Raw genomic sequence first — 13551 nt, forward strand, 5'->3', positions numbered from 1 at the left:
CACAAATTATAAAAGGCTGAAGCTGTGTGCACTCAGGGGTGGAGAGGAGTTCAGTGATGAACGAGAGTGGAGACCGGTGGTAACGGTTGCTAGAGGTGCTGATTCTAAAACCAGCATGATACTTGTTACTTGGAATTATTTGTTTGTTTGGAAAACACCCTTTGTTTTGTGTGTTTTTTGTTTAAATCTTTTATTTGTGTATTAATAAATATACTGAACGGCACGGCTCAGTTTTCACCGGCAGTTCTTGTTGTGGAGTGTGTTTCTGGTTTGACGTCACCCCTGTGAAGCCATCAATTTTTTTAGCAACAGAAGCAGTCTTTTTTTGGTGTGGGAAAAAAACAAACAAAAAAAAAAATGATAAAATGGAGCAGTACATGGAGAGGTGGCATACTGATCGGAGGGAATTAAAGAAAGGAGGGGTTACATGATGCCTCGCCTGTCTGGAGTATGGGCATCTCCCTGATGTGTGCCCATATGAAGACCCCCTTTTTGTGCAGGCCTCCGATCAGGGTGAGGTGGAGACTGCGGAGGAGTAGATCTGCCTGAAGGCCGTACCATCGTCGCAGGTGGATCAGGAAACCTGCCTCATCTGCCTCAAAGGGGAGGAGTGGTGCTTGCCCATCGGCGAGGTCGTTCACAAATCACCTGACCAACCCCCTCCTTGGCAGGAGGTGGAACTGCCGGTCCTGAAGAAGGGAAGGAGTGGCGGTGCCAAGAAGGCGGCGAAGAAGCCGGTTTTCCGGTGCGGCCACGCAGGGCTTGCAGCCCACGAAAGGTGAAGCCCCCTTGTCCACAGGCCAACGATGTGAATCCGGGGGACTCTTATTACCCCGCTTTTCACAGGCACCGGCAGAGGGAGAATGTCTCCCTCTTCCACCCCCACCACTGTTGGTAGGGTGACTACCTCCTGCTCCCACCACCACCAGCAAGGGGAATGCCGTGTTGGTAATACCTGTTGGTTCCTCCACCACCGGCAGAGGGAAAATATCTGCTGGTTTCACCACCTCCCTCATGAGTAGAGGAGCAGGAGCTGCCTCTGCCTCCATCCCTACCATGCAGGGAAGAGAACCAGGAGCTGCCGCTACAGAGCCAGCACTACCTCCTGAGCACTATCTTCACTGCACAGTACTGCATGGACACAAGCACTACTTTCCCGGCATTAAAAGGAGAGCTGCACCAGTCCCCTGCAAGTGAGGGAGAGCCGCACCAGTCCCCTGCAACAGGACCTCCCACCGTGGCCGCCACCTTTGGCCCATTGCTGCCCCTGTTCTTGGGCCGGGACTATAAATCGGGACTTTGGGGACTAAGGGGGGAGGTGGCCTTTTAAGGCCATGTGTGCTGCGTACAAGAGGGGGCATGTGTGGCAGAGTGTTCTACCCCTTTGTTTATTATTGTTATGATTTGTGTTAATGCGACGGCGAAAGCCGTCCAATATTATTATTATTATTAATAGTTTTTATTTTTGGAAACCTCGTCGGGATGCGTGGCTGATCGACTACTGATTGTTTAGCTAGCTGGCAGTCACGCATCCTTATTTAAACCCGTGCAGAATGTGACCGAGGGATAATTCAATAATTAATAGCTGTTTTAATCCCTTAGTCACAAATTATAAAAGGCTGCAGCTGTGTGCACTCACGGGTGGAGAGTTCAGTGATGAATGAGAGTGGAGACCGGTGGTAACAATTCCTAGAGGTGCTGAAATCAGCACGATACTTGTTATTTGGAATTAATTTGTTTGTTTGGCCAATGCGCCCTTTGTTTTGTGTGTGTTTTGTTTGGTTAAATCTTTTGTGTATTAAGAAATATACTGAGCACCACAACTCAGTTTTCATCGGCAGTCCTTGTTGTGGAGTGAGTTTCTGGTCTGACATCACCCCTGCGAAGCCATCCTGCTCACATCCCCGTTCTAAGCTCCTTATGCTGGCTCCCTGTACACCATATAATTGATTTTACTATTTTCAGGCATCCAGACAGTCCAGACAATGGTGTGATTTTCCAAAGTTTCTTTTCTTTTCCTTTATTCCTGCCTATTAGCAATAGTAACCAGTAAACAAAAGAAAATGTCCAAACAAAGAAGAAATGCTAACTGAAATGAGACAGACAAAACAAATAACCAAAGTAAAATGATCCAGGCTCTGGGTGGCTGTTCTCTCCTTTCTGGCCATTCTGGTGTCCGGCCTCCTGGTTGGTTGTCTCCCTTCTAAAGCAATTTGTATAGCTCTGCCGAAAAACCCCAGTTAGCATTTGTTTTATGAAGAAAAAAAAATCCCTCAGCACCTCTCCCATACTTCTTTGTAGCTTCAAAAAACCAGCCTCGATTGCTACAGCATGGCCCTAATCAGTGGAACACCAATCAGTGATGGGCGTTTTGATCGCCTCCCAATTCTGGGAATCTCCAGCACATTCCATGTTGTTACCCTCAACAAAGATGGCGACCGTCCTTTAGGGACTTCCGCCCCAATGGCGGAACTGCCAAGTCACACAATCTCTGTTGGGGCCTTATAGGCTGGAATCCAAGCAAAATAACATAAATGAATCTTTGTCAAATATTGTTAACTAACACTAAATAAAAGTAAAATAAACTCAGGTCACATATCTTTTTCAAATTACAAATGGCTAAAGGGCTCTAAATTACAATGAATAAAAGAATATAAATACATGTACAAAATCAGGTCTAAAACAATACTATGCAAATGCATAGATCAGTCATCACTGAGCATCAAGCCTCACTTGTGCTTCTGGCCACAGATTTTCATCGACATCGTATCTAATGGCTGAATTTGCAAAGCAGCATGAAAAAAACCTTCTTGAAGGACGTACCCATCCCTGGCATTGCTCTGCTGTATAGGATTAAGGAATGGGGAATACGGTGGAAGGAACATCATTATGAATTGTGGATGTGCTGCAAACAACTCTCGCACTAACACTAGATGATGTAAATGTATATTGACCCACACCACGACAAATATGATTACTGCATTTGGTTGTACGAGGCTATTGTGCAGCACATGCAGGAAATTCAGCTGATGTACTAAATTGTATACCCCTAGTAATGGGCTTTGGGCCACACCATTCTTGGAAATGGCGGCACACATAGTGATATTCCCACCACACTGCCCTGGCACATCGACTGTGGCATGCTGGCCTGTGAGGTTCTGTCCACATCGTTGACGTTTGGCCAGATTGAAGCCAGTTTAATTTAGATAAGGAATGAATGTCGGTTGACACCGGCATCAAACTCCATCCTCCTCTTTAAAACCATTTCTATTATGACCATCTCCTGCTTAGCACTGAGGATACAGTGATGCCAGAGACTGCCTTCTTTCCTTTGAATTCTGAAAACATAGAGTACAGTAAAGCCTATGTAAAAGATTTCACACCAACACACTATAAACATACTCTTTCAGCAATTACTGTAATACTGCACGTATGTGCATGCAGTGTAATCCAATATTGTATACATTTTACTTACCGGTTCTCAGTACGCAATGTTCGGATTATTGAGGCTACAGTTGATCTCTTCAGAATGGGTTGGACAACCTGTCCAGCAGCTCTCAATGACAAGCCTCTGTTCACTGCATGGTCAATTATGGTTGCTCTGATTTCATTGGAGACAATGGCACGTCTTTGTTGTTGTTGACCTTGACCTTGACCTTGACCTGCAGCAACTTCTGCAGCCTGCTCCATGTTGTCACAAACTGATACTCTTCCTCACAGCCTTTTATGTAATGATGTAGTACTATCAATTAAGTTTGTCTGCATTCTCACATCTACAAGGCCATTTGCAATAATGAGCACTAATCAGTAAATTAAAATATAATTAAGTACTTTGCAAGAATAGATGTTAGCATTTTAAATGTTTAAGAGAGGTAATAGCACTGAAAGAACTGAGTGTGTGATTAAGAATTTGGCATTTTGTATATAAACATGTGAAAATGTGTTTTGAGTTTAGAATTGTGGATCTCAGTTCTGTTTTTTTGTGTTTGGTAATCTTTTGAATAAAGTGTTTTAGCAATCGTACAAAACTGTAATGTAGAAAAGAACAGTCATACAGGTACCACAGTAGCAGGTGCAGTTTACGCTGCCTCGGAGTTCCTGATTGCATCATAAATTCCAGATTTTCTAAATCCATTGAAGTAAATGTCTGATCTGCTTATCATTTTCAAGCAAATTGGTTTCTTCACATTGCCATTCTCTCACTTTGACATCTGACACATTCTTTGCCTTGCCCAATGTTTCTTTAACCTGGGCGAGCCAATCAAAACCAATAAAGCCAAAATAAATTCCTTGTTATATGGTAATATGCCTGGGAAGTTTTATTTTAATGTATTGTGTTGTTTGTTATGTACAGTGCTTTGTGATACTTTGGTGTAAAAAGCACTATATAAATGTAACAAATAAATAAATAAATAAACAAACAGAAAATGCAGTGACCCTGAAGTGCAAAACATAAAAGCAATAAAAGCTGAGTCTTTAGTAATTGAGTTGGCCGTGGTATATTTTGTCAGTGTTATAATTGGTATCGCAACGGCAACCCATGCCCTCTTACTTTTTGACAAAAGAAAAATGTATAAGGCGCAGCGGGGGGAAAAGGCGCTTGTATTATAGCACACAGGCGCTACAGCATGTAGACATCCCAAAATAATGTTTCTTCAGGTTTCAAAATGTGTCGGAGTATGACTGCAATAAGACTACAGGGCAGGGATATGTCACCCAATTCAGTGGCAGATACTTAGGCAGACAGCCTTTCAGTTTTCACAGCCTTTACTTTTGCTGTGAGATAAGGTTGTTTTTTTTCAGCGTGAGAAATATATTGCTTTTAAGACTGGAAATATATAGAAAACTTGGATAATTAAAGAATGGAAAAAAGAACACATTAGAATGCGATAATATTGTGGACGAGGCAGCGAAAATCAATTTCACCGCCACCACAAAATAAAATAAAACAAGGCAACATATTAAAGTATTCCTGCAGGAGCCACTCTGCACAGCAAAGCAAAAACGCTGACAACTTCAGAAGCAGTTTGATAAGCATTCACAAAGACAGAATATTCTTTACCAACAACTTATTTATCAATATAAATGTTATATATGGTCATTTTCTTTTTTTTTTTTTTTTTGTTTTACAAAACATTTGATTTAAAATAAACAACTCGCTACCCAACAATCACATAACAAGCTCATTATTAGTCATAGTAGTAATGTTGTTATTGTTGTTGCAAACTTTAAATAACCAGTAGGCTATAAATATATAACCTGCTTCAATATTTGACATAGTTGTTATATTGCTTTGATTTATTTGTAGAAATAATGCATCCAAATGACTTTCTTTTTTTTGTTCTATGTTATTGTATTGTAATATAGTAAGCATATGGCAACAAGACAAAGGCATGGCTTTTTTCTGTTGTAAAAACAGCCATTTACTGCACTTTATGCAAGTACAAGCTTGGTCTATTGCATTTTGTGATAATTATGTATTACAAAATGCATCAAGTAGACTATTAGTATTACATCTTTGATATATCAAGGTGGGTGCACCACCACCTGTTAAATCATATTTTTGTTCCAGGCCTTTTTTACATTTTAAACCCAAATTGTGTACAGTAAAAGCAGTTAAATACTACTATTTTAGTTTTTTTCGTGGCTCAAAAAAATTATGGCTTCGATGTCTATGAATTTCTAGCTTACCCTACACACCATTGGCATTGCTTAACATTTCCACAATGAAGGCCCTGTGAAAGATGATCTTTATAGTACTGTACATCTAAGAGCATATAGTATTTACCCAAAGTTTGATGACATAGTGCACTTGTGGCTAGTTGAAACTGCACTAACCAAAACACGTATGATGCTTTTTTGAAAACAACTAGAAATTCACACACACTGAAGCAAACTTTTTTGAGCTTCAAAAAAACAAATCAAATGTTGTCCAACTAAAATAGTAGTTTTTAACCGCTAGTATTACTGTATACAAAACTCATTTTTGGTAAACATGATACTTACCGCTGCAATACCAATTAGAATTTATAACACTGAATGAAACATACCACAGCCAACTAAGTTAACTTAAAAACTCAACTTGCACATTCCATAACCAGCTACCTCTCCAGAAACAGCCAGGTGGAGAAACGGAGAGTGTGCTCTCGTATCTGGGGAGTGGCCTTACGTCCGTTGCGTTTTAGGCTTTTTGTATTTGTGTTTTTATTTATTTATTTGCATTTGTTTTTTTTTTTCTGATTTGTATTTGTGTTTTTCGATTTGTATTTGTGTTTTTTGATTTGTATTTGTGTTTTTTGATTTGTATCGTGCTTTTCAATTTGTATTTGTGTGTTTTGATTTGTATCTGTGATTTTCAATTTGTATTTGTGTTATTCGATTTGTATTTTTTTTAAATTTGTATTTGTGTTTTGCACCTCAGGGCCACCGTAGAAAATGAATACAGTAATTGCTTCTGTGGGATATGTGTACCTCCCCTATCGGCTCAGGCCGCTTCTCTCACGCCTCCTTCTCCGACCCTGCTGCCAGTCCCCGCCTCCCTGTGTGACTGCAAGCCCGAACTTTCCTCATTCTATTGTCCTTGACTGAAGTTATCTAACTAACAATCTCGCTTTATCTGTACAACAAACTTCCAAACTTCACCAGCAAAAAGGGTACTAGAGGCTTTAAACCGGAGAATCTCGGAGCAGCTGCCCGCAGTCTGTGTGCAAACCAGCAGTGGGAAGCAGGCCGATGGGGAGGATGTGGATCTGGTACCTGCTGCTCGTTTCTGGCTCCAGCTCGGTCGGTAAGTGACGGGTAGCTTGTTAGGAGAGAGAGAGGGGGGGAAGTTAAAGGGGCCGCCTGTCGCAGTTTGCAAAGCACAGAAACTCTACCACACCAGTACAAACAAATAAAATGGCATAGCGTTATAGGCATATATCATTTAAAATTGTACCCCAGCGTCCTGCTGGATTGGAGTTTATAGCAGGTTACAAATTTGAACTGTCTCTTACTAATTTGTGTACAAGTTCTGTTTTTTTTTTTTTTTTTTTTTTTTTTTTTACTTCATGGTCCAACCAAAGTTCACATCTCAGTAGCTGATATGTACCACAAAACGTTTTTCGCTTTCATTTAAAAGTATAGCTTTGAGAATTGAGATGCTTGGATTTCCGTTATGCGCTGCACTGTAATGTATACAGCGTTTGCGGATTACGATACGTGGTGTGCCAGTTGGCATATGGAGAAGAGATTGTTGACAGGAGAAACTGGTGACAAATCAATCTCGGTCCCTCGTCACTTGAGAAATGTGTCTGTGCGGGTGCAGATGCTTGTGATGTATTTGATGTTAAACTGACAGGATACACTTGTTTTGCATACGGCATTCCGATATGTGTGATTTATGTACTGAGCGTTTCATAAATCCATTTTAATTATTTAACGTATTTCACAGTAGTTTTACAATTAACATAAAAAATAAGTTTTTGGTATCTTGCGTGAAAAAAAGTGATTAACAAATTGTTATTTTACATCAATATTTATGTGTTTAAAATATGTTTGTGTCTAATATGATCTAGTTTTTTTTTTTTTTTTTTTATAAATGTAGTGTCCTCATATTTAAAATATGGTACAATGGTTTAATTTTATTACACTTTCTATGTTTCAAACATAGATTCAGTGCCCCTTGTTCATATCGAAACAGCTGAGTTTATTGCAGAATATATTTGAATTAATGTCGCTTGTATAGTTTGTAATGATGTGGACCGCTACTTTTGAAAAGACGTGTTCATGCTATCACTGATTGGCTACACAATGTAGTAGCGCTTTCTCATTGGCTCAGCACTGTTGTTCTGCTGTTCTGACTGATACGTTGTGTTTTTTATGAATAACACAACAAGATCTGCCATGATTTAAGTGCTAACCATGTTAAATGCAATATCTAACATAAAATACTATTAAGTAGGCCTATATGTGAGATCAGTCTTCAGTGCAATTGATTGAGCATGGTGGTTATATTTTCTCATGTTTAACCAGAGATTGTCTTCATTACTTACAGTCCTGATAAAAAGAGCTGTCTCAATTTTATTCCAGTTCTTTTCAGAGAAAATAATTAAATGACAGCAACAACATCATTACCAACAATATCTTTTTTTCATGACTAATCCAAATGTATAACCCAGATGTACTAAAAGATGCCTGCCCCCCTCCCCCCCCCTCAACTTTTTAAATACTCTCACAATCGCTGTGGAGTTGAAGTTTTAATTTGGCATAGTGTATATGTACTGATACTGGTAAGGACATTCTCAAACATGCTATTGGGTATCAGAATCTGGGGATATATTGTATGGAAGTGCCTGCCCACCTGTGTCTGTCACACATATTTACTCTATGTGCAGAGGATATTTATGACCGGATTACAATGAATGTAAGCTTTCAGATCAAACTGAGGCAATGCATTATGTTGTTTGACAGCTATCGATAGTCAAGCCTGTGCATCGTTTTTGTGTAAAGGGTTTAAGCAAAGGAAAGCTTTTTATTTTTTGTTACATTTGGAATCGTCAATTATTTTTTGCATAAAGCGCAGAGCTTCTCTGCTCCCCTCAGGTCTGACTGACTGAATCTGCATGCGATTGAGCTCACCTCCCCCCCCCCCCCCCCTGCCCAGCACCCTGTGAGTGTTTACTGATGGGATAGTATCTGTGCAGGAGTCTTCAAAGTAACAGAGCAAGTTAAGAGCGTTGTGCTAGAATTACAAATGCAAAGCCATCCGATGTTTGGCAGTTATTTTCTAAAGTAAGACGGCAAGAAAGTAAAGAAAGTTTGGGATACTCTGGTAACACAACTAAGCTGCATGTCCATTTTATGAGGTGGCACCCTACGAAACATCAAACAAAATCAGCATTTATTCATCTGAGCTACCCCGGTGTAAAAATGAAGAAAAACAACCACGATCGTTCCAGAAGTTGTGTCTTTGGTCAGAGGTATTAAGCATCCTGGCAACGTCAGTCCCTAGTGAACAGGTGTTCAGTAATGCTGACCAGATTATAAGCATGTGCCAGTCATCGCTTAAATTAAAACAAAATGTGGACACTATCATGTTCCTTAACACAATTAAAATATAAGCTATGGACAACACTCTTGCTCTAAACTGCTGTGGATAGTGATGACTTTTTTAAAATTAGTTTTTTTTTTCTCTCTTGGAAATATAAACAGTCTTCCTAAAAAAGATATCCAAGATCCGACTCCTTTACCTCTAAATACACAACAAAGAGTTCTGCACAGTATTGTAAATGACAGAGATGGATGGGTGGCTGGTTGGCACATTTTCTGTGACTGGTTTTATTGGTTAAAGTACATTGCTAACAAAATAATTCCAGTAAATGTTATCTAATTTGTATTACCATCACTATGTTATTTATTTTTTTCATCAACTTGGTGAACGTCTTGCATTCTTTTCAGGGCTGTACTTCCTGTTGAAAGAACACATCTGACCCAGTGAGTTGCTTCTAGGAGTTTGAGTCGTTGTAGGAAAAACAATTGTAAACTGTTTTTTTTTTTTTTTTTAAAACATTGACTTCCTGACTGCATTTGTTTATAAAAAAAAAAATAATAATAATAATTCTAATTCTATTGAAAATTAAAAAAAAAAAAAAAAAACTTTTACGTGTGGCATTCACCACAGTGTGGTGCTAAATATGTACCACCACTAGCAGGTTCAGCATCAGCATTCTTTTATAAACTTGCGGTATAGTAACGACAGATTTAGTCGCAAGTGATTTTCAAATGAAATGTGTTAATAAAATCAATCCGATGCTTTGAAATTGAGTCGATGAGGTTGTTAATGAACGCATTTCTCGTTAAAAAGCTTAACTGTCCCAGGTCACTTGCAAAGAAAGATCATTTTCTTTGGTACTCTTTCCTCACCTCTGCGATAAATAAACTCAACATGATTTGAAGTAGCCACCAAACACTTACAATATTATACGAACAAGTGTCCATTGTATATCAAGTGTGGGGGGAGTCGGACAGCATTACAATTGTGTTTAGGTAAAATCCATGTCAATGATCTGTTGCCTAACAGCCCTGGCCTTGGCGGCTTCTACGGGAGGAATATTCTGAGGAGGCGCTTAGTGTATCTGTGTGCCCCTGTACGCCTGTTCTTCGTTCTTGTGTGGATTAGACACAGGTGTTAAAAGCCAAGGATGCATTGCAAATCCACAGCCACAGTGTAATCTCTAATATGCTGTTCTCTATACCAAGATTTCATTATTTACTCTTAGGTTTTTATTTGTATAATTCAAATAGACTCTACAGTAGAGGTCAGTTGTCATATAATGTACGTATCCAGAGTTCAAATAGGCTACAATTGCATTGATAATTTCTGTAACAATACACTGGTTACAAATGGTTAAAACAAGTGAATAAATCTTTCATAACCACAAGTATAGAAAAGGCTTAAATATTTTCATAACTACAAATATTAAATTATCTAGGTAGTCTGAAATAAATTAACCCTGGTCCTGTACACGCTGTCTTGTTTTTCGTTAATTAAAACCCTCCTTTTCCAAGTGCAAATTAATTCCTGATAAATTATTACAATTAACACGGATTTCCTTTTACGTTCCCAAGCAAACAAAAGAAATATTGGCAAGAAGCACTACTCGTTAAGGTATTAACATTATTTTGTAATCAATGCTACATAACGATTTGTTAATTAACACTGGAGTTATAATTTACAAACTTTTGAAAATCCCCCCCCCCAAGATTTCTAATTGTATAGCTTTATGTACCGGTAGTTTATTACATTTTGAGTCATTCCCCTTTAAGAGCAGCCTTTAAAAAGTTTCCACATCTCTCTAACAGGAGCTTGCTTTTTCCTATTCTGATAGCATGTTCCACTGTAGGCTGGCTAAGTAGGAAAAAGCTCACAAGAAAGTGTTTTAGGTTTGCAGCCTCAAGCACAGACACTTTGATGTCTTTGAGACAAACTGAAAGTTGCTCATACAGTAGAATGGAAAAAAAAAATAAAAACACTTGCTGGATTTCCATAAATTTAACTGAGCAACATGCTGATAACACCCAATTAGGTTTTTGTCAGTAACAGATGGCAAGATGCAGAAGGAGAGCAGAACTGAGAAAGATATCTTTCCAAGCCTGATGAGTCATATTGTAAAAGAATGTGGTCTACAGGACGCCTCACAGACATACAGATATGAAAAACTGACAGGGCACTCACAAACAGACTGGCTAATGAACAGTCACAGAGATTCTGGATACCTCTTTCTTGACGTGGTCAAGAACAGAAGTTGTACAGAAGTTGGACAAAAAATAAGAGTACCTTCCAATGGTACTGTCACTAGAGTGTAGACTGGCCTGGACAGCACTGAACACATTTACTGTAGCATTTTGTAATTGTTGTGGACCTATACATTACCATTTCTCAATGATTACTGATAATTAGAAAGAGTTTAGAAAGATATTTCCTTTAACCTTCTACACCGCTAGAAATCGCTTATGTATATACAGTGATGTAATGGTGACGTTAGACACCCATTTTAAGCCTTTTAAAGAGACACTGGTTGCTTACAAATAACTGACACTGCCAAAGGCTTCAGCAACCAATCAGGGGTGGTTTTATTTACTTTCAAAGTAAAAGTAAAGTTAAACAGAAAGCTAGACGAGCGAGTTTTAGTTTTTTGTTTTCTGTCGGGAGACTCAGCGATCAAAAGTACAAAGCTTACCAGAAATGATGCTAAATCGTCTAAAATGTTCATAAACTAATAAAATAAATTTACAAAATATTAACTGTAATGAAATATTCATAGGATAAACTTCGGGGATGACTCTCCAACTTAAATGCATTTATAGTAACGCCCCCTTTATTATGTGGTGCAGCATTTCAGTATCTTAGGTTTTGATTACCGTATGCCATGACTTTTAACACTAGAACCACCGGATTTTCTAACTGCTGCCATGTGGGTCAGTTTGACCCATACATTTTTAAACTGCTTTGTTATGAAAATTAAAGACCTACTGTCAGATACAACTGAAAAGTTTTATTCATGAACATCATATCTAGCATTTGCATCGCAGAAACACTATTTAAATGGAAAAAGAAACATAAAAGGCTTTATTTTTAAAATGAGCGCATATACAGCACAACTACAAACAAAGTGAAAAAATATAATAAAATACAAATTTCAAAAGAAACTGGTATGTACAGGTGTAAATGATATATGTAGATGCAAAACTATAAAACCAAAATCATTGTTTCTAATACGACAAAAAGAAAATACAACACTACTTCGGGTATGGTGGCTGCATTATACTCTATGGAGGAGTGTATGCGTCTGCAGGCTAACTGTGCCTGCATCCAGGAGCTGTGTTGTAAACACAGACGCAGTACGAGGTGTAAATGATATATGTAGATTCTGCAAAAGCTATTAAACAAAATCATTAGTTTCTAATTCTATAACAGTAGCCTAAAAGAAAGATACAAACACTAACTTATCACTTGGGGTATTGGTAGCTGGCATTATATGCTATGGAGGAGTGTATGGGCGTCTGTCAGCTAAGCTGTGGGCCTGCATCCATTGAACACTATTGTGTAAACACGTGTAAACTGGTACGTGCAAACCTGTAAAAAAAATATATAACCTGTTAAAAAAAATGTGTATATATATATATATATATATATATATATATATATATATATATATATATATAATATATATATATATATATATAAGAATAAATCATGGATTTGAGTATAAACAATAACAAGTAGTTGTCATGCCGTCAAACACCTATAAATACCTCCAATGTTTTGATTCAAACACAGGCTCCCTTGAGAAAGATATGTACAACATATCGAAACGTTGGGCAGCTGGCTCTTTGAGCTAATATATATATATATATATATATATATATATATATATATATATATATATATATATATATATATATATATATATTTAAGTAGTATTAAAAAAGAATATATAACATATGTTTCCTATTGGGCACTGTGGCAAAGTGATCCGCCCCTGGGCTATTATTTGTGTTGTGTGTAGTACAGTGTTGGTGTATTGTAGTTGGTACACAGGATATAATGTGAGTTATGAACACAAGTGATTTAAATTGTATATTTATATTTAGGCACAAGGATTGCACAGCACTTCACGTGCAGGTAAAATTAATAATATGTGAGCAGGGGGAATTGCACTTTATTAATTCACGTGCAGTTGTACAGAGAATTGAATGTTTGATTAGCAATCGAGTCTCAGTACAGCTGCATAAAAGCAGCATATTTTCACTCACACGGGGTTGTGTGTTCGGTGAGTGGAGAACTGGTGTGGAGAGGAGAAAGTAAAAAAAGTAAAGAAACTTAAATTCAAACACATAATTGCTATTTTGTGCTGGAAGGACAAGCACGATACTTGTGTGTTTGTTCGGACTCACTGTGTTTTGTTTGTCTGTTCGTCTGCTGTTTGTTTAGTATTAATCCTTTTTGTTTGTCTATTTTGGCCTCAAGTGCCGTGTCCTGTGTTTTATTTGTCTTTCAGACCATTTATT

The 13551-nt window shown here is 38.2% G+C and overlaps 1 protein-coding gene across 4 annotated transcripts in view; it reads left to right on the forward strand.

Moving 5' to 3' along the window:
- Window positions 1–6437: 6437 nt before the first annotated feature.
- Window positions 6438–13551, forward strand: part of LOC121330014 (low-density lipoprotein receptor class A domain-containing protein 3-like) — a 91149-nt gene continuing 84035 nt past the window's right edge. Inside the window, exon 1 of one of the 4 annotated variants that reach the window (XM_041276213.1) lies at window positions 6438–6787. In XM_041276213.1, coding sequence (XP_041132147.1) covers window positions 6733–6787 — 55 coding nt within the window. In that variant the 5' untranslated portion in view covers window positions 6438–6732. The remainder of the gene's footprint in view (window positions 6788–13551) is intronic. The other 3 variants (XM_041276209.1, XM_041276211.1, XM_041276212.1) reach the window with 3 other exon arrangements.

The sequence above is a fragment of the Polyodon spathula genome, chromosome 17 (genome assembly GCF_017654505.1).
Source record: "Polyodon spathula isolate WHYD16114869_AA chromosome 17, ASM1765450v1, whole genome shotgun sequence".
NCBI classification, from domain to species: Eukaryota; Metazoa; Chordata; class Actinopteri; order Acipenseriformes; family Polyodontidae; genus Polyodon; species Polyodon spathula.